Source organism: Oncorhynchus tshawytscha, linkage group LG05 (genome assembly GCF_018296145.1).
Source record: "Oncorhynchus tshawytscha isolate Ot180627B linkage group LG05, Otsh_v2.0, whole genome shotgun sequence".
Taxonomy (NCBI): domain Eukaryota; kingdom Metazoa; phylum Chordata; class Actinopteri; order Salmoniformes; family Salmonidae; genus Oncorhynchus; species Oncorhynchus tshawytscha.
In genome coordinates, this window is record NC_056433.1 from 85,047,917 (window position 1) to 85,071,266 (window position 23,350).

Genomic DNA, 23,350 nt, shown 5'->3' on the forward strand with positions numbered 1-23,350 from the left:
ACGCAAGACAATGGCCCAAAGGGCGTTTCGTTTCCTAGGTAACGGCCGGAGCGTGCCTTGTTACTGCACCTTCCCCTGTAGAAGGCAGCAGGGGGGCAGCCCTCCACCCATCACACCGATTTTTGGTGCAAACTAGCGAACACCACATGCATTATTCGTGCAAATAAAATTTTTGCAAAGTTATACCTCTAGAAACCTTTTACTGAAATATTGCATATAAATTTACTTCGCAGGAGCAAGCAAGATACCAAAACAGTGCTACGCCACGCCACGCCAAGGACAGGTAAGCAAGCTAGCTAACTTTGAAACTTTCACTATGCTATGATGCATTTTCCAGTAACTCTTTGCTGTCAGATCTAGATAGCTAGTTACGTCTTGTGCCATTTAGTCCGGTGAGTTTAGCTAACCACTCCTAGTTGTGTGTATGTGATCCATGCGGGAAATTGAACTCACGACCCCTAATCTAATCTTGATTATTGTCCAGTCGTGTGGTCCAGTGCTGCAAGGACAGACCTATTGAAGCTGCAGTTGGCCCAGAACAGAGCGGGACGTTTTGCTCTTAATTGTAATCAGAGGGCTAATATCAATACGATGCATGCCAGTCTCTCTTGGCTAAGAGTCGAGGAGAGTCTGACTGCATCAATTCTTCATTTTTTTATAAGAAACATTAATGTGTTGAAAATTCCGAATTGTATGCATAGTGAATTTAAACATAGCTCTGACACACACACTTATCCCACCAGACATGCCACCAGGGCACTTTTCACAGTCCCCAAATCCAGAACAAATTCAAGAAAACGTACAGTATTATATAGAGCCCTTATTGCTTGGAACTTCCATCTCATCTTGCTAAAATAAACAGCAAACCTGGTTTCAAAAAACAGATAAAGCAACACCTCATGCCTCTCCCCTATTTGACCCAGATAGTTTGTGTGTATGCATTGATATGTAGGCTGTGTGCCTTCCTAATAAAATACACCCCCCAAAAAAAATACCCGTGGCGTTGCTAGCTAGCGCCTCCCTCATATCAACTGCCACACACGGCCAGTGAAATCCCTCTTGAAAGGAAGGCGGTGTTGTTCTCTCACCTGTTGAAAGGATAGCAACAAGGATGCAGCAACGATCCTGTTTGTTTGTGTTTTGTAAGGCCAGGTTACATTGGAACAATGGATTCTTATGAGCTGATCTGTTTACATCATTAACTCCAAGGAGACAAGTCCAAGAAGCTGCACTTAACACCAGTGCTGTGCCGTGTGCAGTCATTCGGCAGTCAGATTACTGCACCTGTACATAGCCCATCTATAATTTAGCCCAAACAACTACCCCTTCCCCTACTGTATTTATTTATTTATTTTGCTCCTTTGCATCCCATTATTTCTATCTCTACTTTGCACATTCTTCCACAGCAAATCTACCATTCCAGTGTTTTACTTGCTATATTCTATTTACTTTGCCACCATGGCCTTTTTTTTGCCTTTTTCTCCCTTATCTCACCTCATTTGCTCACATTGTATATAGACTTATTTTTCTACTGTATTATTGACTGTATGTTTGTTTTACTCCATGTGTAACTCTGTGTCGTTGTATGTGTCGAACTGCTTTGCTTTATCTTGGCCAGGTCGAAATTGTAAATGAGAACTTGTTCTCAACTTGCCTACCTGGTTAAATAAAGGTGAAATAAATGAATACAAAATTCTTCTCCAGGTGTTTATTGATACAAGATGAGTTAATACCCCAGGTTAATGTTTGAGTCCAAGGTGAAGAAGCCTCTATCCAGAGCATCCCAAACATGCTCAATGGGTGACATGTCTGAGTATGCAGGGCATGGAAGAACTGGGACATTTTCAGCTTCCAGGAATTGTGTACAGATCCTTGCGACTTGCATTGTCATTCTGAAACATGAGGTGATGGTGGAGGATGATTGGCATGACAATGGGCCTCAGGATCTCATCACGGTATCTCTGTGCATTCAAATTGCCATTGATAAAATGTACATTTTAGTTGTCTGTAGTGTGTTCCTGCCCACACCATAACCCACCGCCACCATGGGCACTCTGTTCACAATGTTGACATCAGTGAACCGTTCGCTCACACTACGCCATACACTCTGTCTGCCATCTGCCCAGGACAGTTGAAATTGGGATTCATCCGTGAAGAGCACACTTCTCCAACGTGCCAGTGGCCATCGAAGGTGAGCATTTGGCCACTGAAGTCACCGAACTGCAGTCAGGTCAAGACCTTGGTGAGGACAACGGGCACGCATATGAGCTTCCCAGATATGGTTTCTGACAGTTTGTGCAGAAATTCTTCGGTTGTGAAAACCCACAGTTTCATCAGTTGTCCGGGTGGCTGTTCTTAGACGATCCCGCAGATGAAGAAGCCGGATGTGGAGGTCCTGGACTGGTGTGGTTACAAGGGGTCTGCGGTTGTGAGGCCGGGCTGGACGTACTGCCAAATTTTTGAAAATGACCTCTGAGGCGGCTTATGGTAGACAAATTAACATTAAATAATCTGGCAACAGCTCTGGTGGATATTCCTGCAGTCAGCATTCCAATTGCACGCTACCTCAAAACTTGAGACATCTGTGGTATTGTGTTGTGTGACAAAACGGCGCATTTTAGAGAGACTATTATTGTCCCCAGCACAAGGTGCACCTGTGTAATGATCATGCTGTTTAATCAACTTGATATGTAACACCTGTTAGATGGATGGAGTATCTTGGCAAAGGAGAAATGCTCACTAACAGGGGATGTAAACAAACTTGTGCACAAAATTTGAGAAATCCGCTTTTTATGCTTATGGAAAATTTCTGGGATATTTTTATTTCAACTCGTGAAACATTGGACCAACACTTTACATGTTGCATTTTATTTTTGTTTAGTGTTAATAGGGTTCTCTTTCTTTCTTTCACAGCAGCATCTCCTCCAAGTGCCACTACCCCACCTCATTCCCTGCCAGAGCCTACACCACCATGCCTGGCCAGTTCAGAACCCCCAGTGACCCTCCTGTGTCCGGCCTCCTCTCTTTCCCCTCCTCCTGGAGCTCTGGCCCCCTGCAGCCCCTACGTTTCCGAGCCCGAACTGAATCCATGGACTGGCGGCGCCTCTCTGCCCTGGATGTGGATCACGTGGCCAGGGAGATGGACGTGGTCGTACTGCAGGAGTACATATCTGCTGTCACCTTCTGTGATGTCACAGGTAACAGAGCAGGGTTGGTCCTGGGGTCAATTCCATTTCACTTCAGTCAGTTGAAAAGCAATGACTTCAATTGGAACTGTCCTGACTTGTCAATTTAATTTAAATTTTTTTAACTTAATTTTTTTTTATTTTTTAACTTCATTGCTTATTGGTTTAATGCACCAAACAAGGACTGTTTACATTTAAAATTGACCCCCAACTCCATCCCTGAAGGTGAGAGGTGTCCCTACTGCCGTAGCCCTGCTGACCCGGCCCTTGTCAACCTACTACGTATGTCCCAGCTCAGCACAGAGTACCTGCTGCACTGTCAGGACTACCTGAGCTCCCAGGTGTCTGGCCTAGAGGACCGTCTACAGGGGGTCCTCTCTAAGGCAGATCGAGAGGGAGAGGAGAGGGCCAGGCTGGACTCTGAGCTACAGGCCACTAAACAGGAGAGCAAACTCAGGAAGAAGATGCTAGCCACACAGCAGCTTCTACTACAGGCTAGCTTCAACAACTACCACAAGGTAAACGTTATCTTTGGACCACACCCGGTCCTCCTTTTTACATCCGGATGAACCATCAAATGATATTATTTTATTTCTACCCATCAACTCACTTCTGCGCTTTAATGCTGTCTTGAATTTATTCTTTCCAATTGGCTTGTGATACTTGGGTTTAGTATCAAGTGAGCATATTTGTAAATGTCAGTTTGATGAGCTCACAATGTCGTTAAACCCGTTTGTCCTCCTGACCAATAATTTAATTGCTATGACAGTTGAAGTCGGAAGTTTACATACACTTAGGTTGGAGTCAAACAAAACTCGTTTTTCAACCACTCCCCAAATTTCCTGTGAACAAACTATAGTTTTGGCAAGTTGGTTAGGACATCTACTTTGTCCATGACACAAGTAAATTTTTTACAACAATTGTTTACAGATGGATTATTTCACTTATAATTCACTGTATCACAATTCCAGTGGGTCAGAAGTTTACATACACTAAATTGACTGTGCCTTTAAACAGCTTGGAAAATTCCAGAAAATTATGTCATGGCTTTAGAAGCTTCTGATAGGCTGATTGACATCAATTGAGTCAATTGGAGGTGTACCTGTGGATGTATTTCAAGGCTTTACCTTCAAACTCAATGCCTCTTTGCTTGACATCATGGGAAAATCAAAAGAAATCAACCAAGACCTCGGGAAAAAAAATTGTAGACCTCCACAAGTCTGGTTCATCCTTGGGAGCAATTTCCAAACGCCTGAAGGTACCACGTTCATCTGTACAAACAATAATACGCAAGTATAAACACCATGGGACCATGCAGCCGTCATACCACTCAGGAAGCAGACGCGTTCTGTCTCCTAGAGATGAACGTACTTTGGTACGAAAAGTGCAAATCAATCCCAGAACAACAGCAAAGGACCTTGTGGAGATGCTGGAGGAAACAGGTACAAAAGTATCTATATCCACAGTAAAACGAGTCCTATATCGACATAACCTGAAAGGCCGCTCAGCAAGAAATAAGCCACTGCTCCAAAACCGCCATAAAAAAGCCAGACTACGGTTTGCAACTGCACCTGGGGACAAAGATCGTACTCCACCCTGACCATTTTGGAGAAATGTCCTCTTGTCTGAAGAAACAAAATTAGAACTGTTTGGCCATAATGGCCATCATTATGTTGGAGGAAAAGGGGGAGGCTTGCAAGCCTGAAGAACACCATCCCAACCGTGAAGCACGGGGTGGCAGCATCATGGGGTGCTTTGATGCAGGAGGGACTGATCCACTTGACAAAATACATGGCATCATCAGGAAGGAAAATTATGTGGATATATTGAAGCAACATCTCAAGACATCAGTCAGGAAGTTAAAGTTTGTTCGCAAATGGGTCTTTGAAATGGACAATGACCCAGTGCACACATCCAAAGTTGTGGCAAAATGGCTTAAATACAAAAAAGTCAAGGTATTGGAGTGGCCATCACAAAGCCCTGACCTCAATTCTATAGAAAATGTGTGGGCAGAACTGAAAAAGCGTGTGAGAGCAAAGAGGCCTACAAACCTGACTCAGTTACACCAGCTCTGTCAGGAGGAATGGGCCAAAATTCACCCAACATATTGTGGGAAGCTTGTGGAAGGCTACCCAAAACATTTCACTGGAAATGTGATGAAAGAAATAAAAGCTGAAATAAATCATTCTCTCTATTATTATTCTGACATTTCACATTTTTAAAATAAAGTGGTGATCCTAACTGACCTAAAGACAGGGAATTTTTACTAGGATTAAATGTCAGGAATGTATTTGGCTAAGGTGTATGTAAACTTCTGACTTCAACTGTCATTGTCATAGTTTCGTTTAAGTAAATGCCCCATGAAAAGTTTAAACTCTGCAGTCTGTAAGAATGACAGAAAACACTAAGCCATTATGAATGCCCGTTCTTCTGACAGCTGACCATCTCTTCACCCTCCACCCTGACCATCTCTGTACCCTCCACCCTGACCATCTCTATACTGTACCCTCCACACTGACCATCTCTGTACTGTACCCTCCACACTGACCATCTCTGTACTGTACCCTCCACACTGACCATCTCTGTACTGTACCCTCCACCCTGACCATCTCTGTACTGTACCCTCCACCCTGACCATCTCTCTACCCTCCACCCTGACTATCTCTGTACCCTCCACCCTGACCATCTCTATACTGTACCCTCCACCCTGACCATCTCTGTACTGTACCCTCCACCCTGACCATCTCTGTACTGTACCCTCCACCCTGACCATCTCTGTACTGTACCCTCCACCCTGACTATCTCTGTACCCTCCACCCTGACCATCTCTATACTGCACCCTCCACCCTGACCATCTCTGTACTGTACCCTCCACCCTGACCATCTCTGTACTGTACCCTCCACCCTGACCATCTCTATGCTGTACCCTCCACCCTGACCATCTCTATACCCTCCACCCTGACCATCTCTATACTGTACCCTCCACCCTGACCATCTCTGTACTGTACCCTCCACCCTGACCATCTCTGTACCCTCCACCCTGACCATCTCTGTACTGTACCCTCCACCCTGACCATCTCTGTACCCTCCACCCTGACCATCTCTGTACTGTACCCTCCACCCTGACCATCTCTATACTGTACCCTCCACCCTGACCATCTCTCTACCCTCCACCCTGACCAAACTATGATATTTTTCAGTGCCAATGCTGTGAGAAGTCCTTCATCAACTATTCCTACTTACAAGCCCACCTACACCGCAGGCACCCGGAGCTGACAGACACAGGTCGGTTTCATATCTACACTCCTCAGACTTTTTTTGTACCCGATTTACTCTTTATTTGTAAGTAGACAGTCAACACAATGGCTATCATTCAACACACGGTGCATTATATAATACGTTTATGTGGTTAGGAGGTTTGAACAGTACTGTGTTATGTGATGTAGAGTACATTTTTCAATCATGATATGTTCATTTAGTAGCCACTTAATCTCTTTTATCCAGAGTGAGTTACAGAACTGTGTCCATTGAAAGTGGCGCATATTCCCCATGCAGGAATTTAACCTTCGACCTCATGTTGCCTACCTACATCGTGCTCTAATAGTCACTGAGTGGTTGCGTTCCCTACTGTCTGTTGTCCTCTCCTCAGAGTGGCAGATAACTACTGTCTGTTGTCCTCTCAGAGAGGCAGATCCCTACTGTCTGTTGTCCTCTCCTCAGAGGCAGATCCCTACTGTCTGTTGTCCTCTCCTCAGAGTGGCAGATAACTACTGTCTGTTGTCCTCTCCTCAGAGGCAGATCCCTACTGTCTGTTGTCCTCTCCTCAGAGCAGGCAGATAACTACTGTCTGTTGTCCTCTCCTCAGAGGCAGATCCCTACTGTCTGTTGTCCTCTCCTCAGAGTGGCAGATAACTACTGTCTGTTGTCCTCTCCTCAGAGTGGCAGATAACTACTGTCTGTTGTCCTCTCCTCAGAGTGGCAGATAACTACTGTCTGTTGTCCTCTCAGAGAGGCAGATCCCTACTGTCTGTTGTCCTCTCCTCAGAGGCAGATCCCTACTGTCTGTTGTCCTCTCCTCAGAGTGGCAGATAACTACTGTCTGTTGTCCTCTCAGAGAGGCAGATCCCTACTGTCTGTTGTCCTCTCAGAGAGGCAGATCCCTACTGTCTGTTGTCCTCTCCTCAGAGGCAGATCCCTACTGTCTGTTGTCCTCTCTTCAGAGAGGCAGATAACTACTGTCAGTTGTCCTCTCTTCAGAGAGGCAGATAACTACTGTCTGTTGTCCTCTCTTCAGAGAGGCAGATAACTACTGTCTGTTGTCCTCTCTTCAGAGAGGCAGATAACTACTGTCTGTTGTCCTCTCTTCAGAGAGGCAGATAACTACTGTCTGTTGTCCTCTCTTCAGAGAGGCAGATAACTACTGTCTGTTGTCCTCTCCTCAGAGAGGCAGATAGATAACTACTGTCTGTTGTCCTCTCCTCAGAGAGGCAGATAGATAACTACTGTCTGTTGTCCTCTCCTCAGAGAGGCAGATAGATAACTACTGTCTGTTGTCCTCTCCTCAGAGAGGCAGATAGATAACTACTGTCTGTTGTCCTCTCCTCAGAGCGGCAGAAGAAGAGGCAGGTGGAACAGATGGAGGATGGGATAGAGGAGCTGAGAGAGAGACTAAAACTGTCCCAGACTAGACTGGACATAGAGAGGGAAGCAGAGGCCCTTAGGAAACAGCAGGTAACACCATACACAAGCATATTGCCTGCCTTGTGAGTGGGAGGGGAAAGAAAATGAATGGAAGGGAGACTTCAGGAGGTTGAAGCCACACAGTACGATGAGCCATCGTCAGGAAATGAGCTTATCGAGGTGTCAAGCTCATTGAGGAAGGTGTAGATGTGGGTATAGGTGTGGGTATAGGTGTGGGTATAGGTGTGGGTAATAGGTGTGGGTGTAGATGTGAGTATAGGTGTGGGTATAGGTGTGGGTGTAGATGTGGGCATAGATGTGGGTATGGATGTGGGTGTAGATGTGGGTATAGGTGTGGGTGTAGATGTGGGTATGGATGTGGGTATAGATGTGGGTATAGGTGTGGGCATAGATGTGGGCATAGATGTGGGTATAGGTGTGGGTATAGGTGTGGGCATAGATGTGGGTATGGATGTGGGTATAGGTGTGGGCATAGATGGGGGTATAGATGTGGGTGTAGATGTGGGTGTAGATGTGGGTATAGATGTGGGCATAGGTGTGGGTATAGATGTGGGTACGTTGCAGACCCACGAGCCGGTGTGGCCACTCATGATGAGTTCAGATTTTTGTTGTTGTTGTGTTCCCCCACCCCCTTCACAGTTACCCATCCCAGATGTATATCTAAACTGCGGTGTCTCTCATGAGTGCTTCAATGGGTTTAACCAACAGGAGCTGGAAGATCAGCGAAGGAAAGAGACCTCGGAGAGAGAGAAGATGGAGAGCTGGAAAGAGGAGGAGAGGAAGAAGTTTCATGAGGAAATGAGGGACCTGAAGCAGCTGTTCCTGCAGGAGTTCAGAGATATGGCCAGCAGGAGCTCCTCCATCGAGGCTGTGAGTCCTATTCCCATTTTAAAGGACATGCATGAACCAGGGGCTTAGTGGCGTGGTGGTAAAAGTGATGTTGAGTCAATCCAAGGTGTAGTGCTTTCCAGCCACTAGATGGCGCCACAGTGTAAAGAAAGAGACGGTTTTCAAAAGCTCAAGCACACACCCCTGCTGCTTGCCTAACACACAAAACCAGTATCAAGTCATTTTCCGATGGCCTTTGAAGCTATAATCCTTAATGGTGAAACAGTCACATCCGTTTGGGATATTACAACCAAACAAGTGAATTACTGCATACAACCAACATGGTTTCTTTCCGCTCTGACATCATCGCACGCACAGTAGAACATCACAATATGTACCGCTATTTAATACACGTTTTTGTCACGCCGCTGTTGTACCCTCCTCTCATCCGTTTCATCATCAAAACAATAACAATAACAGAGCTGCTGAAGCAAACGGTGCCTCTGTTTCCCCCAAAAAGCGGATGCCATTTAAAAAAATATATTTATATATATTTTTTTTTATTCCTCAATGTATTCTTCTGAAACAAATACTTAATTCCAAACATGAAAATAAGTTATGTTTTTTTTTTCTTTTACTTACTGTGTTGTCTCATGACTTAACAAGATGGGAAAACTCACTTGACAGAAACTGCAGGAGCTCCAGACCAGAGAAGAAGTGACTGTTTCTAACCTGGGCTCCTATCAAGAGGAGGAGGAGCTGCAGCAGAGAGAAGAGGCAAAGAAGAGGATGATGATGATGAAGAAGAAGATGTCTGAGCAGGTAAGACAGAAGAACACACCACTACCTGGGCTCTTTTTCCCAGTACTCTTATGGCATGCATGCATGTATGTATGTGTGTGTGTGTGTGTGTATGCGTGCGTGCGTGCATGTATGTATGTGTGTATGTGTGTGGGTGTATGTATCTATGTGTGTATGTGTGCGTTTGTGTGTGTGAGAATGATCGCAATGTGGGTGCGCATGTGTGTGTGTGAGCATGATCGTGATGTGTGTGTGTGTATGTGTGTGTGTGTGTGTGTGTGTGTGTATGTGTGTGTGTATGTGTATGTGTGTGTGTATGTACATACCAGATGTCAGTATGTAGATGTCAGATGTCAGTATGTGGTCCATTAAGACATCTTGTATGTATGTGTGTATGTACATACCAGATGTCAGTATGTGGTCCATTAAGACATCTTGCTATGAAATCAGAACAATTGACACAAAACATAAACTAAAAATCCACGTTGGCCTTTTTTCCATCTCTGTCCGTCTCCTTCAGAAGCGTGAGTGGAACAAACGGTTTAAAGAGATCCAGAACAGGCACGTGTTGGAGAGAGACGAGGTAAGACGCACGTCTGTGCGTGTGTCGGGGTTTGGGTTGAATAGCGGACACTAAAGTATTCTCCTCCTGACCTCCTCAGCTTCAGAGTGAGAATGATAGGCTGCAGCTGGCCCTGTCTGTAGAACACAGGTCAGACCGACACAGGCTAGAACAACAGGTCACTACCCTGTCTGCCAGGGTCCAACAGAAAGACCGGCTCATCAGGTCTCAGGAGGATAAGGTATGATCATCAGCTACCAAACGCTATGCTGTTGTTGTTGATGCTGTTCATCTATAATTACGGCAGTATGTTAAGTTGTCGTCTTGGTCGAGAGTGTTTTTTATCAGGGTTGTATTACAGATCAGCAAGATGTCTAGAAGACCAGTGACAGGTAATACAAAACACAGGCCTATTCATTCTAGACTTTGTTATTGTATTCAATAAGGGTGGGTGGGGGAGGGGGTTCTTGGAGGGTGAGGGTCCCAGTTTTTTGGCCTTGTAGGAGATCTGTTGACGTGCCCTTGAGCAAGGCGTTGACCCTGGATGCTTCTGTGTGTCGCTCTAACTGGGAGTCTGTTGGATGACTGGTGTGGTGTAGTTGTTGAGATATGTACTATGGTCTATTTTAATGTGATGGTTTTCTGTCAGATACTCCCATCAAACAAACGTTCCAACACTCCACGGAGGAGGAGGAGGAAGAAGAGGAAGAAGAGGAGGAGGAGGAGGAGGAAGAAGAGGAAGAAAGTATGTATAAATCATACTATGAATCATGTATCTTTTGTTAGTTTTCTTTTTATAGAACAATACAGTCAACATCCTTCGATATCTCATAGATCTGGAGGATTCTGGTGAGACCAGGAGTAGACTGTTGGAGTCCCTCTGGTGGAACCCCGCCTTGGTGAAGGAGTTCAGACCCATACTAGAGGAGACCCTGGAGGAGAGGCTGGAGAAGATGGGTCTCAGAAAGGTACATGTATTGAGTCAGCAGTTGTCACAAAGTGAAATACAGCGCCTTGGGAAATGATTCTTCCCTTTTGACTTTTTCCACATTTTGTTACGTTACAACCTTATTCTAAAATTGATTAAATAGTTTCCCCCCCCCCCTCATTAATTGTGGCCAAAAGTTTTGAGAATGACACAAATATTCATTTTCACAAAGTCTGCTGCCTCAATTTGTATGATGGCAATTTGTATATACTCCAGAATGTTATGAAGAGTGATCAGATGAATTGCAATTAATTGCAAAGTCCCTCTTTGCCATGCAAATGAACTGAATCCCACACAAAAAAACATTTCCGCTGTATTTCAGCCCTGCCACAAAAGGACCAGCTGACATCATGTCAGCGATTCTCTCGTTAACACAGGTGTGAGTCTTGACGAGGACAAGGCTGGAAATCACTCTGTCATGCTGATTGAGTTCGAATAAGAGACTAGTAGCTTCAAAAGGAGGGTGGTGCTTGGAATCATTGTTCTTCCTCTGTCAACCATGGTTACCTGCAAGGAAACACATGCCGTCATCATTGCTTTGCACAAGAAGGGCTACACAGGTAAGGATATTGCTGCCAGTAAGATTGCACCTAAATCAACCATCTATCAGATCATTAAGAACTTCAAGGAGAGCAGTTCAATTGTTGTGAAAAGGCTTCAGGGCCCCCAAGAAAGTCCAGGAAGCGTCAGGACCGTCTCCTAAAGTTGATTCAGCTGTGGGATCGGGGCACCACCAGTACAGAGCTTGCTCAGGAATGACAGCAGGCAGGTGTGAGGGCATCTGCACGCACAGTGAGGCGAAGACTTTTGGATGACAGACTGATATTCAGCAAAAGGTACAGGGATTGGACTGCTGAGGACTGGGGTAAAGTCATTTCCTCTGATGAATCCCCTTTCCGATTGTTTGGGGCATCTGGAAAAAGGCTTGTCCAGAGAAGACAAGATGAGCACTACCATCAGTCCTGTGTCATGCCAACAGTAAAGCATCCTGAGACCATTCATGTGTGGGGTTGCTTCTCAGCCAAGGGAGTGGGCTCATTCACAATTGTGCCTAAGAAAACAGCCATAAATAAAGAATGGTACCAACACATCCTCCGAGAGCAACTTCTCCCAAGCATCCAGGAACAGTTTGGTGACGAACAATGCCTTTTCCAGCATGATGGAGCACCTTGCCATAAGTCAAAAGTGATAACTAAGTGACTCGCGGAATAAAAAAAATTGATATTTTGGGTCCATGGAAACTTCCCAGACCTTAATCCCATTGAGAACATGTGGTCAATCCAGAGATGTTCGATCGGGTTCAAGTCCAGGTTTTGTCTGGGCTACTCAAGGACATTCAGAGACTTTTCCCGAAGCCACTCCTAAGTTTATCTTGGCTGTGTGCTTAGGGTGTTTGCCCTGTTGGAAGGTGAACCTTCTCCCCAGTTGGAGGTCTTGAGCTTTCTGGAGCAGGTTTTCATCAAGGATCTCTCTGTACTTTGCTCTGTACTTTGCTCTGTTCATCTTTCCCTCGATCCTGACTAATCTCTTGGAAACCCTGCCTATTGAAAAACATTCCCACAGCATGATGCCGCCATCACCATGCTTCACCATAGATGGTGCCAGGTTTCTTCCAGACGTGACGCTTGGCATTCAGGCGAAAGAGTTAAATATTGGTTTCATCAGACCAGAGGATCTTGTTTCTCGTGGTCTGAGAGTCCATTAGGTGCCTTTTTGGCAAACTCCAAGCGGGCTGTCATGTGGCTTTTTTAGAGGAGTGGCTTCCATCTGGCCACTCTACCATAAAGGCCTGATTGGAGTGCTGCAGAGATGGTTGTCCTTCTGGAAGGTTCTCCTATCTCCACAGAGGAACTTTGGAGCTCTGTCAGGGTGACCAACGGGTTCTTGGTCACCTCCCTGACCAAGGCCCTTCTCCCCCGATTGCTCATTTTGGCCGGGCGGCCAGCTCTAGGAAGAGTCTTAGTGATTCCAAACTTCTTCCATTTAAGAATGACAGAGGCCACTGTGTTCTTGGGGATCTTCAATGCTGCAGATATTTTTTTGGTACCCTTCCCCAGATCTGTGCCTCGACACAATCCTGTCTCGGAGCTCTACGGACAATTCCTTTGACCTCATGGTTTGGAATTTGCTCTGACATGCACTGTCAACCGTGGGACCTTTATATAGACAGGTGTGTGCCTTTCTAAATGATGTCCAATCAATTAAATTTACCACAGGTGGACTCCAATCAAGTTGTAGAAACATCTCAAGGATGATCAATGGAAACAGGATGCACCTGAGATCAATTTCGAGTTTCATCACAAAGGGTCTGAATACTTATGTAAATAAGGTATTTTTGTTTTTATTTAGACAAAAAAAATCTAAAAAACCTGTTTTCACTTTGTCATTATGGGGTGTTGTGTGTAGATTGAGGATTTAAAAAAAATTGATTCCATTTTAGAATAAGGCTGTATTGTAAACAAAATGTTGGAAAAAGTCAAGGGTTCGGAATGCGCTGTATATAGGGTGTTCTCTCAGTGCTCTAGAATGTAGTGAAATATAAATGTCTAAATGGCATTTTTATTTAGCCTATTGTCATCACGAATTACATACAATCAATCATTAGATTGTTCTCTACAATATTATAACCTAAGTATGCTTTTACTGAACAGTGTTGATTATTAAATACGTTTGTTAGTTTAGACCGCGGAGCTCTTGGTTGTATTTCTGTAACCGATGTGAAATGGCTAGCTAGTTAGCGGGGGTACGCGCTAATAGCGTTTCAATCGGTAACGTCCCTCACTCCGAGACCTTGAAGTAGTTGTTCACCTTGCTCTGCAAAGGGCCGTGGCTTTTGTGGAGCGATGGGTAACGATGCTTCGTGGGTGTCAGTTTTTGATGTGTGCAGGTTCGAGCCCAGCTAGGGGCGAGGAGAAGGACGGAAGCTATACTGTTTACATCTCTTTCATATCTCGTCACTGGGAGGTGGTAACAGGTGTTTCTGCACTTTGGACCAATCAAAATCAACTTGATACCGCCGCCATTTATCTTCTGTAGATCTGCGTTTTTTTTTTCTCTCTCTAACCCTGGTCAGTCAATGTTGAGGGGCCGTTTCTATGGTGATTTAAAGGGAAAGACTCAGAAGTACATCATTATATATATATATATTTTTTTTAAATGTCAGAGGGAGGATATTGAAATTAATTTTGAAATTAATTTTATATATATATATATATATATATAGGCTCAATTTTGTTTTGTGTTTCGCCGATTTCGTTTCGAAAAAAGCCCATGCACACCAACCTGCAGCTACTAGCTAGCTTGTGAGTTGACGTTCAAAGTTAACGCCATTCTGCCCACAGAGCAGTGACAGCGTTCTGTTGAGCAGCGACCACTGTTGACGTTCTAGTCACTCTAATCATGCTAAATTCTCAAGACGTAGATTGTCTGTAACTTTTGAACCGTATATGGTAGAGACATATGGGTTGAACTAATGTTCTTCCGATTTAATTATCTATTGAATGAACATATTTCATTAACATTTCATTAAATAATAATTTTATGTGTGAACACCCTACATGCAAGGAAATACACATATTCAAGACAGTCCTCTTTAAAAAAAAGTATTATTATAATTTTTGTAATCTTTATTTTACTAGGCAAGTCAGTTAAGAACAAATTCTTATTTTCAATGACGGCCTAGGAACAGTGGGTTAACTGCCTGTTCAGGGGCAGAATGACATATTTGTACCTTGTCAGCTCGGGGATTTGAACTTGCAACCTTTCGGTTACTAGTCCAACACTATCTGAAGTAGAAATCTGTAATTTTATTATAACAAATGACCAATGGGAGAAGTGATTTATATCTAAAAATCCCTTATGTAACATTCCAGGGAACCAAGGGTATATCCAAGAAGACCTTTAAGAGCCTGAGCACGTTGGTATCTGGTCAGCGACATCAGATGTCCAGACAGAAAGCAGACCTCCTGGAGCTCAGGGAGAGCCTGGCCAGAGAGCTGACACGCAGAGTGCACGCCCTGCAGAGGAGTCAGGGGATCACCGTACCTAATTTACCCAGACAGGTTACCATACCCAGTACCACCCCTCAGTCCCACAGTAAGAACCAACACCCAGCTCTGTACTGTACCTAACCCTCAGGTCCAAGAACCATGTAACACAGCCTCACCTCCACGGGGATGTGCTTCTCAGTCTCTACATTCTCACATATACACTCCTGCTCTTAGTACAAAGGTTGGGCTCAATTATATTTAAATTTACTCAATTCAGGAAGTAAACTGAAATCCCCCAGATCTGCTTAGCACACTATCACGTTTGTCTTTAGAGAAGAGGAGTCCTAGCCGGGAGAAGAGTCCAAAAAGCAGACAGACACCAGTGAAGGTGAAGGTCTCTTTGAGGAAAAAGAAGGCTCCACAACCTCAACAGACACCAAGCACTCATAGAAAAAAGAACAGGTATGCCCACAGTATCTACTGAAATACCCCACTGCCATGTTTACAGTATCTACTGAAATACACCACTGCCATGTTCACAGTATCTACTGAACATACCCCACTGCCATGTTTACAGTATCTACTGAAATACCCCACTGTCATGCCCACAGTATCTACTGAAATACCCCACTGCCATGTTTACAGTATCTACTGAAATACCCCACTGCCATGTTTACAGTATCTACTGAAATACCCCACTGTCATGCCCACAGTATCTACTGAAATACCCCACTGCCATGTTTACAGTATCTACTGAAATACCCCACTGTCATGTTTACAGTATCTACTGAAATACCCCACTGTCATGTTTACAGTATCTACTGAAATACCCCACTGTCATGCCCACAGTATCTACTGAAATACCCCACTGCCATGTTTACAGTATCTACTGAAATACCCCACTGCCATTTTTACAGTATCTACTGAAATACCCCACTGCCATGTTTATAGTATCTACTGAAATACCCCACTGTCATGCCCACAGTATCTACTGAAATACCCAACTGCCATGCCCACAGTATCTACTGAAATACCCCACTGCCATGTTTACAGTATCTACTGAAATACCCCACTGCCATGTTTACAGTATCTACTGAAATACCCCACTGTCATGCCCACGGTATCTACTGAAATACCCCACTGCCATGTTTACAGTATCTACTGAAATACCCCACTGCCATGTTTACAGTATCTACTGAAATAGCCAACTGCCATGCCCACAGTATCTACTGAAATACCCCACTGTCATGTTTACAGTATCTACTGAACGTACCCCACTGCCATGTTTACAGTATCTACTGAAATACCCCTCTGTCATGTTTACAGTATCTACTGAAATACCCCACTGCCATGTTTACAGTATCTACTGAAATACCCCACTGCCATGTTTACAGTATCTACTGAAATACCCCACTGCCATGTTTACAGTATCTACTGAAATACCCCACTGCCATGTTTACAGTATCTACTGAAATACCCCACTGCCATGTTTACAGTATCTACTGAAATACCCCACTGCCATGTTTACAGTATCTACTGAACGTACCCCACTGCCATGTTTACAGTATCTACTGAAATACCCCTCTGTCATGTTTACAGTATCTACTGAAATACCCCACTGCCATGTTTACAGTATCTACTGAAATACCCCACTGCCATGTTTACAGTATCTACTGAAATACCCCACTGCCATGTTTACAGTATCTACTGAAATACCCCACTGCCATGTTTACAGTATCTACTGAAATATCCCACTCTTCTCCTGTACTGTTTTGTACTGTACTTTACTGTACTTTACTGTACTTTACTTTCCTGTCCTCTACTTTCCTGTCCTCTTTTCCTGTCCTGTCCTGTCCTCTACTTTCCTGTCTCTCCTTTCCTGTCCTCTCCTTTCCTGTCCTCTCCTTTCCTGTCCTCTCCTTTCCTGTCCTCTCCTTTCCTGTCCTCTCCTGTCCTCTTTTCCTGTCCTGTCCTGTCCTCTACTTTCCTCTCCTTTCCTGTCCTCTACTTTCCTGTCCTCTACTTTCCTGTCTTCTCCTTTCCTGTTCTCTCCTTTCCTGTCCTGTCCTCTCCTTTCCTGTCCTCCCCTTTCCTGTCCTCTCCCGTCCTCCCCTTTCCTGTCCTCTCCTGTCTTCTCCTTTCCTGTCCTCTACTTTCCTCTCCTTTCCTCTACTTTCCTGTCCTCTCCTTTCCTATCCTGCCCTCTCCTTTCCTGTCCTCTCCTGTCCTCTCCTGTCCTCTCCTTTCCTGTCCTCTTCTGTCCTCTCCTTTCCTGTCCTCTTCTGTCCTCTACTTTCCTGTCCTCTCCTGTCCTCTACTTTCCTGTCCTCTTCTGTCCTCTACTTTCCTGTCCTCTTCTGTCCTCTACTTTCCTGTCCTCTCCTGTCCTCTACTTTCCTCTACTTTCCTGTCCTCTTCTGTCCTGTCCTCTCCAGTCCTCTACTTTCCTGCCCTCTCCAGTCCTCTACTTTCCTGTCCTCTCCTTTCCTGCCCTTTCCTGTCCTCTCCTGTCCTCTCCTGTCCTCTCCTGTCCTCTCCTTTCCTGTCCTCTACTTTCCTGTCCTCTCCTCTCCTGCCCTCTCGTTTCCTGTCCTCTCCTGTCCTCTACTTTCCTGTCCTCTCCTGTCCTCTCCTTTCCTGTCCTTTCCTGTCCTCTACTTTCCTGTCCTCTCCTCTCCTGTCCTCTCCTTTCCTGTCCTCTCCTCTCCTGTCCTCTCCTGTCCTCTACTTTCCTTTCCTGTCCTCTCCTGTCCTCTACTTTCCTGTCCTTTCCTGCCCTCTCCTGTCATGTACTGTATTGTACTTACTTTAACCTCCCGAGGAGCCTAACCTAATATGCATTTCTCTTTCAGCACCTCTCCCTAGCTTGGGATTTGTTTTGTAAGAATGTGTTTTGAATAGGTTTCATTTTTATAATTGTGTCTGTTTAATGTTTTATGTAAAAAAAATAAAAAAAAACGTTTTAAAAATTTAAAAAAAAAATATATATTTCCCACCCCTCAGAAACATGTCTTTCTCTTTCAGCACCCCTCCCTTCAGTTCTGAGGATGAGGCGTCAGGAGAAGACATTCCTTCTGTCACCAGCCCTGGCAGTAGGTCTGGTGTTTCTTTCACCAGCCCTGGCAGTAGGTCTGGTGTTTCTGTCACCAGCCCTGGCAGTAGGTCTGGTGTTTCTGTCACCAGCCCTGGCAGTAGGTATGGTGTTTCTGTCACCAGCCCTGGCAGTAGGTATGGTCCCTCTGTGAGGGTGGTGCGGTCTGGATCCAGCTCAAGGCAGAAGTACCCCATGTCTGGTTCTACCCAGGGAGAGGACTGGTCTGGGACAGACACAGAGCTCTCAGAAGGGCCTACAAGTCTAACAGCCCACCGTGGAGCACAAAATCAGACTGGTTTGTTTATTTGGATCTATTTTAGCCCACGATAAGGGACAATCTTCCATTATTTCAAAAATGTATCATATCACTTTGTAAACCTTATAGTTCTACAAATTGTATTGTCATTGCATTGCTATACAGTAAGTTTTCATCTTGCCCAGGGCTCTAATAATGAGTATTGAAGAAGTATCAGGATTATTTCAGCTGGGTCCCTTGTTTTGTGTTGTCTGGGTCTGTAGTTAAAACCCTGACCAGAAGCTTGGAGAGACAGTTGAGTTCTCCAATGAACAAGCCAGTAGGAGGGACCAGAGTGGTGATGCCACCAGTAGCAGCCAAGGTCTTACCCAAACCCAAACCCAGGACAGCGTTAAAACCCCTACCGGTAAGAAATACAGCTCCTTCAGAAAGGATTCGCACTCTCTTGACTTTTTCCACATTTTGTTGTGTTAACAGTGAATTTAAAATGGACACATTTTGTTGTGTTAACAGTCTGAATTTTAAAATGGACACATTTTGTTGTGTTAACAGTCTGAATTTTAAAATGGACACATTTTGTTGTGTTAACAGTCTGAATTTTAAAATGGACACATTTTGTTGTGTTAACAGTCTGAATTTTAAAATGGACACATTTTGTTGTGTTAACAGTCTGAATTTTAAAATGGACACATTTTGTTGTGTTAACAGTCTGAATTTTAAAATGGACACATTTTGTTGTGTTAACAGTCTGAATTTTAAAATGGACACATTTTGTTGTGTTAACAGTCTGAATTTTAAAATGGACACATTTTGTTGTGTTAACAGTCTGAATTTTAAAATGGACACATTTTGTTGTGTTAACAGTGAATTTAAAATGGACACATTTTGTTGTGTTAACAGTCTGAATTTCAAAATGGACACCTTTTGTTGTGTTAACAGTCTGAATTTTAAAATGGACACATTTTGTTGTGTTAACAGTCTGAATTTTAAAATGGACACATTTTGTTGTGTTAACAGTGAATTTAAAATGGACACATTTTGTTGTGTTAACAGTCTGAATTTCAAAATGGACACCTTTTGTTGTGTTAACAGTCTGCATTTTAAAATGGACACCTTTTGTTGTGTTAACAGTCTGCATTTCAAAATGGACACCTTTTGTTGTGTTAACAGTCTGCATTTCAAAATGGACACATTTTGTTGTGTTAACAGTCTGAATTTTAAAATGGACACATTTTGTTGTGTTAACAGTCTGAATTTAAAATGGACACATTTGTATTTTTTGTCACTGGCCAAAACCCCATAATGTCAAAGTAGAACTATGTTTGTTTTTTTTGTTTACAAATTAAACATTGAAAAACTGAAATGTCTTGAGTCAATAATTATTCAACCCCTTTGTTATGGCAAGCCCACATACTGTAGTTCAGGAGTCATAATGTGCTTAACAAGTCACATAATAAGTTGCATGGACTCACTCTGTGTGCAATAATAGTGTTTAACATGATTTTTGAGTAACTACCTCATCTCTGTACCCTACACACATACAATTATCTGTACAGTCAAGCAGTGAATTTCAAACACAGATTCAAACAACAGGGAGGTTTTCCAACGCCTTGCAAAAGACACATATTGGTAGATGGGTAAACAAAACAAAACAGACATTGAACATCCCTTTGAGCCTGGTGAAGTTATGAATTACATTCTGGATGGTGTATCAATACACCCAGTCACTACAAAGATACAGGCGTCCTTCCTAACTCAGTTGCCGGAGAGGAAGGAAACCACTCAGGGATTTCAGCACGAGGCCAACGGTGACTTTAAAACACTTACAGAGAAAAGAAGGAAGCCTGTACAGAATACAAATATTCTAAAACCTGCATTGTGTTTGCAACAAGGCACTAAAGTAATACTGAACCAATTGCGGAGCCTCCGGGGGGGCATGCAGAGGCCAAATTGAGCTCTGCAAATTGAGCTCCCAAATTTTGTAACAATGTGGAGGGCTCCGTATAGCTCCGCATTGACATGATTGGTTGACTGTAGGTGGGGGCGGTACATCCTGTATAAACACAAACTCACTTCCTTGAGAACTTCCTTCATAACAGCTCTGTGCTGCTCCGCAAAGTACAAGAAGTATGAATGCCCTGACTTCTGCAGAGGCCGTATCACCGTAAATGCTGTACGGCAAATGCAGACGTCGGATTGGCAATGCAGCACCACCTTTTACCCAGAAAGCCTGACAGCTCTAGATTGCTACCAAAGGTGCTTCTACAAAGTATTGACGTGTGTGTGTGTGTGTGTGTGTGTGTGTGTGTGTGTGTGTGTGTGTGTGTGTGTGTGAATACTTATGTGAATTTGATATTTCTGTATTTCATTTTCAATACGTTTGCTAACATTTCTAAAATGTGAACTGAAGGGAGGGGTGCTGAAAGAGAAAGACATGTTTCTGAGGGGTGGAAAATATATATGTTTTCAGTTTGTCATTATGGGGTATTGTGTGTAGATGGGTGGATTTAAAAAAAATCATTTAATCCATTTTGAATTCAGGCTGTAACACAACAAAATGTAGAATAAGTCAAGGGGTGTGAATACTTTCTGAAGGCTCTGTATACTCTTAACACTTTACTTAAGGATGTAGATATAATTCATTATAATTTGTTGTAAGCATGTATGAGCCTTTATAATGTCTCTCTATGTATCAATATACTTTTATTTGTATATTTCCTCTCTCAATACTTCTATAGCATAGAGCTGTTTCTGTTTCTTTGTGTGATACCTACACGAGTGATTCAATATTCATACATGTTCCATTTTGTCCCAGTTATCGGACGAAGAAAGCGACCTAGAACTGTCTTCCATCGAGGAGCTCCTGTCCCTGCCGGTAGGGGGCCAGTCTCAGTCCCTAGGGGGGCGAGGGAGCACCGAGGTGGGCCTGGGAGGAACCTCAGGAACCAGCATGTGGAGCTCCTCAACCAGCAGAGCAGGAGGGCTTTAATGCACTTTTCCTGTTTTTTTAAATTTGTATTTAGTGCTATGTATCCTTTATTTATCCAGATGAGTGCCTTTTTTGTGATGGAAATCTATTTTTCAATGGGCGTATGTGATATATGACTGTTTGACTGAATGACTCTTTTCCAAGTCTTAAAACAATGGGCGTATGTGATATATGACTGTTTGACTGAATGACTCTTTTCCAAGTCTTAAAACAATTAGCAGAAGATGCATTCCAACATGATGAGGAGCTGGCGTGTTATACCAGTTATAAAACAATAACAGAATAAAATAACATTTAGGTTTTATTCCATTTTCCAGAATCAAGCTATGCTCAGCAAAAATATAAACACCACATGTAAAGTGTTGGTCCAATGTGTCATGAGCTGAAATAAAAGATTACAGAAATGTTCCATATGCGCAATAAAAAGCATATTTCTCAAGAAAAAGTGTATTTCTAATCTATAGATTTAGGGCCTAATGATTTGTTTTCTCAATTTACTGATTTCCTTATATGAACTGTAACTCAGTAACAGTTGGAAAAAGGTGCATGTTGCGTTAATATTTTTGTTCCGTGTATATATAGGGACTTTCTTGGTAGGACTCGAACTATGTTGGTGCTTTGAATGTGGTAATGACTTGTTTTTGTTTTTTTTATAATCAGGAGATATAGTGCCTTCAGAAAGTTATGGCAAAGCCTAAATAAGTTCAGGAGTACACATGTGCTTAACAAGTCACATAATACGTTACATGGACAATGTGTGCAATAACAGTGTTTAACACGATGCAGGTTTTAGAATATTTGTATTCTGTACAGGCTTCCTTCTTTTCTCTGTAACTGTTTTAAAGTCACCGTTGGCCTCGTGGTGAAATCCTTGAGCAGTTTCCTTCCTCTCCGGCAACTGAGTTAGGAAGGTCGCCTGTATCTGTGTAGTGACTGGGTGTATTGATACACCATCCAAAGTGTAATTAATATCTTCACCATGCACAAAAGGATATTCAATGTCTGCTTCTTTTTTTCTTTTCTTTTTACCCATCTACCGATAGGTGCTCTTCTTTGTGAGGCATTGGAAAACCTCCCGGGTCTTTATGGTTGAATCTGTGTTTGAAATTCACTGCTCGACTGAGGAACCTTACAGATAATTGTATGTGTGGGTTACAGAGATGAGGTAGTCGTTAAAAAATCATGTTCAACACTATTATTGCAGACAGTGAATCCATGCAACTTATTATGTGACTTGTTAAGCACATTTTTACTCCTGAACCTATTTAGGCTTGCCATAACAAAGGGGTTGAAAACTTATTGACAGTTTGAGCTCTTCATTTTTTAATGAATCTGTAAAAACGTCTAAAAACATAATTCCACTTTGACAATATGGGGCGGTGTGTGTGTGTGTGTGTGTGTGTGTGTAGGCCAGTAACACAAAATATCAATTTAATCAATTTTCATTGCAAGTGATGAATACTTCCTGCCACTGTAGGGATTTTGTACTGTGTGTTGTTTTGGTTTTTAATGATTTTTGTACTGTTGTTTTGTTTAATGATTTTGTACTGTGTTGTTTTGGTTTTTAATGATTTTGTACTGTATGTTGTTTTGGTTTTTAATGATTTTGTACTGTATGTTGTTTTGGTTTTTAATGATTTTGTACTGTATGTTTGGTTTTTAATGATTTTGTACTGTGTGTTGTTTTGGTTTTTAATGATTTTGTACTGTATGTTGTTTTGTTTTTAATAATGTTGATATAGCTACTGTTAATATATATTTTTATTTTCTAATTTGAAAGGAAATTACCAATATTCATATTTATAACATATTTCCCACTATTTCCACTATGAATAAATAATGAATTAATAATTAAATATTTCTACAATTCGATGTGTGAAGAAATTGATTGTTCACTAACCTTTTTTAAAAAATATATTTTATGCTGCGTTTGAAAACAAAAAAAACAAACATGAAG

At 42.9% G+C, this 23,350-nt stretch overlaps 1 protein-coding gene across 3 annotated transcripts; it reads left to right on the top strand.

The window, feature by feature from the left end:
• On the top strand, positions 1 to 22,101 carry dzip1l (DAZ interacting zinc finger protein 1-like). Of its 3 annotated transcripts, none has more exons than XM_042322580.1 (17): positions 3 to 283; positions 2,917 to 3,197; positions 3,411 to 3,703; positions 6,386 to 6,470; positions 7,792 to 7,916; positions 8,595 to 8,756; positions 9,402 to 9,536; positions 10,036 to 10,098; positions 10,178 to 10,318; positions 10,439 to 10,469; positions 10,727 to 10,822; positions 10,912 to 11,045; positions 14,938 to 15,160; positions 15,387 to 15,516; positions 18,079 to 18,443; positions 18,668 to 18,810; positions 21,220 to 22,101. In XM_042322580.1, the coding sequence occupies exons 2-17, from the start codon at positions 2,972 to 2,974 to the stop codon at positions 21,391 to 21,393; spliced, it is 2,526 nt and encodes an 841-aa protein (XP_042178514.1). In that variant the 5' UTR covers positions 3 to 283; positions 2,917 to 2,971; the 3' UTR covers positions 21,394 to 22,101. The 3 variants fall into 3 exon arrangements, 2 of the variants coding, with proteins under 2 accessions (XP_042178514.1, XP_042178513.1); XM_042322579.1 differs by having other exon boundaries at positions 4 to 283; positions 2,914 to 3,197; XR_006083494.1 differs by lacking the exons at positions 18,079 to 18,443; positions 18,668 to 18,810; positions 21,220 to 22,101 and having other exon boundaries at positions 1 to 283; positions 2,914 to 3,197; positions 14,938 to 15,295; positions 15,387 to 15,496.
• The last annotated feature ends 1,249 nt before the right edge of the window (positions 22,102 to 23,350 follow it).

Bases quoted from the DNA above. Each gene is read 5' to 3' on its own strand.
- dzip1l (XM_042322580.1), top strand. From the start codon at position 2,972: ATGCCTGGCCAGTTCAGAACCCCCAGTGACCCTCCTGTGTCCGGCCTC. The intron at 15,517-18,078 runs GTATGCCCACAG...TTTCTCTTTCAG, and splicing joins ACTCATAGAAAAAAGAACAG to CACCCCTCCCTTCAGTTCTG. The intron at 18,811-21,219 runs GTAAGAAATACA...ATTTTGTCCCAG, and splicing joins CAGCGTTAAAACCCCTACCG to TTATCGGACGAAGAAAGCGA.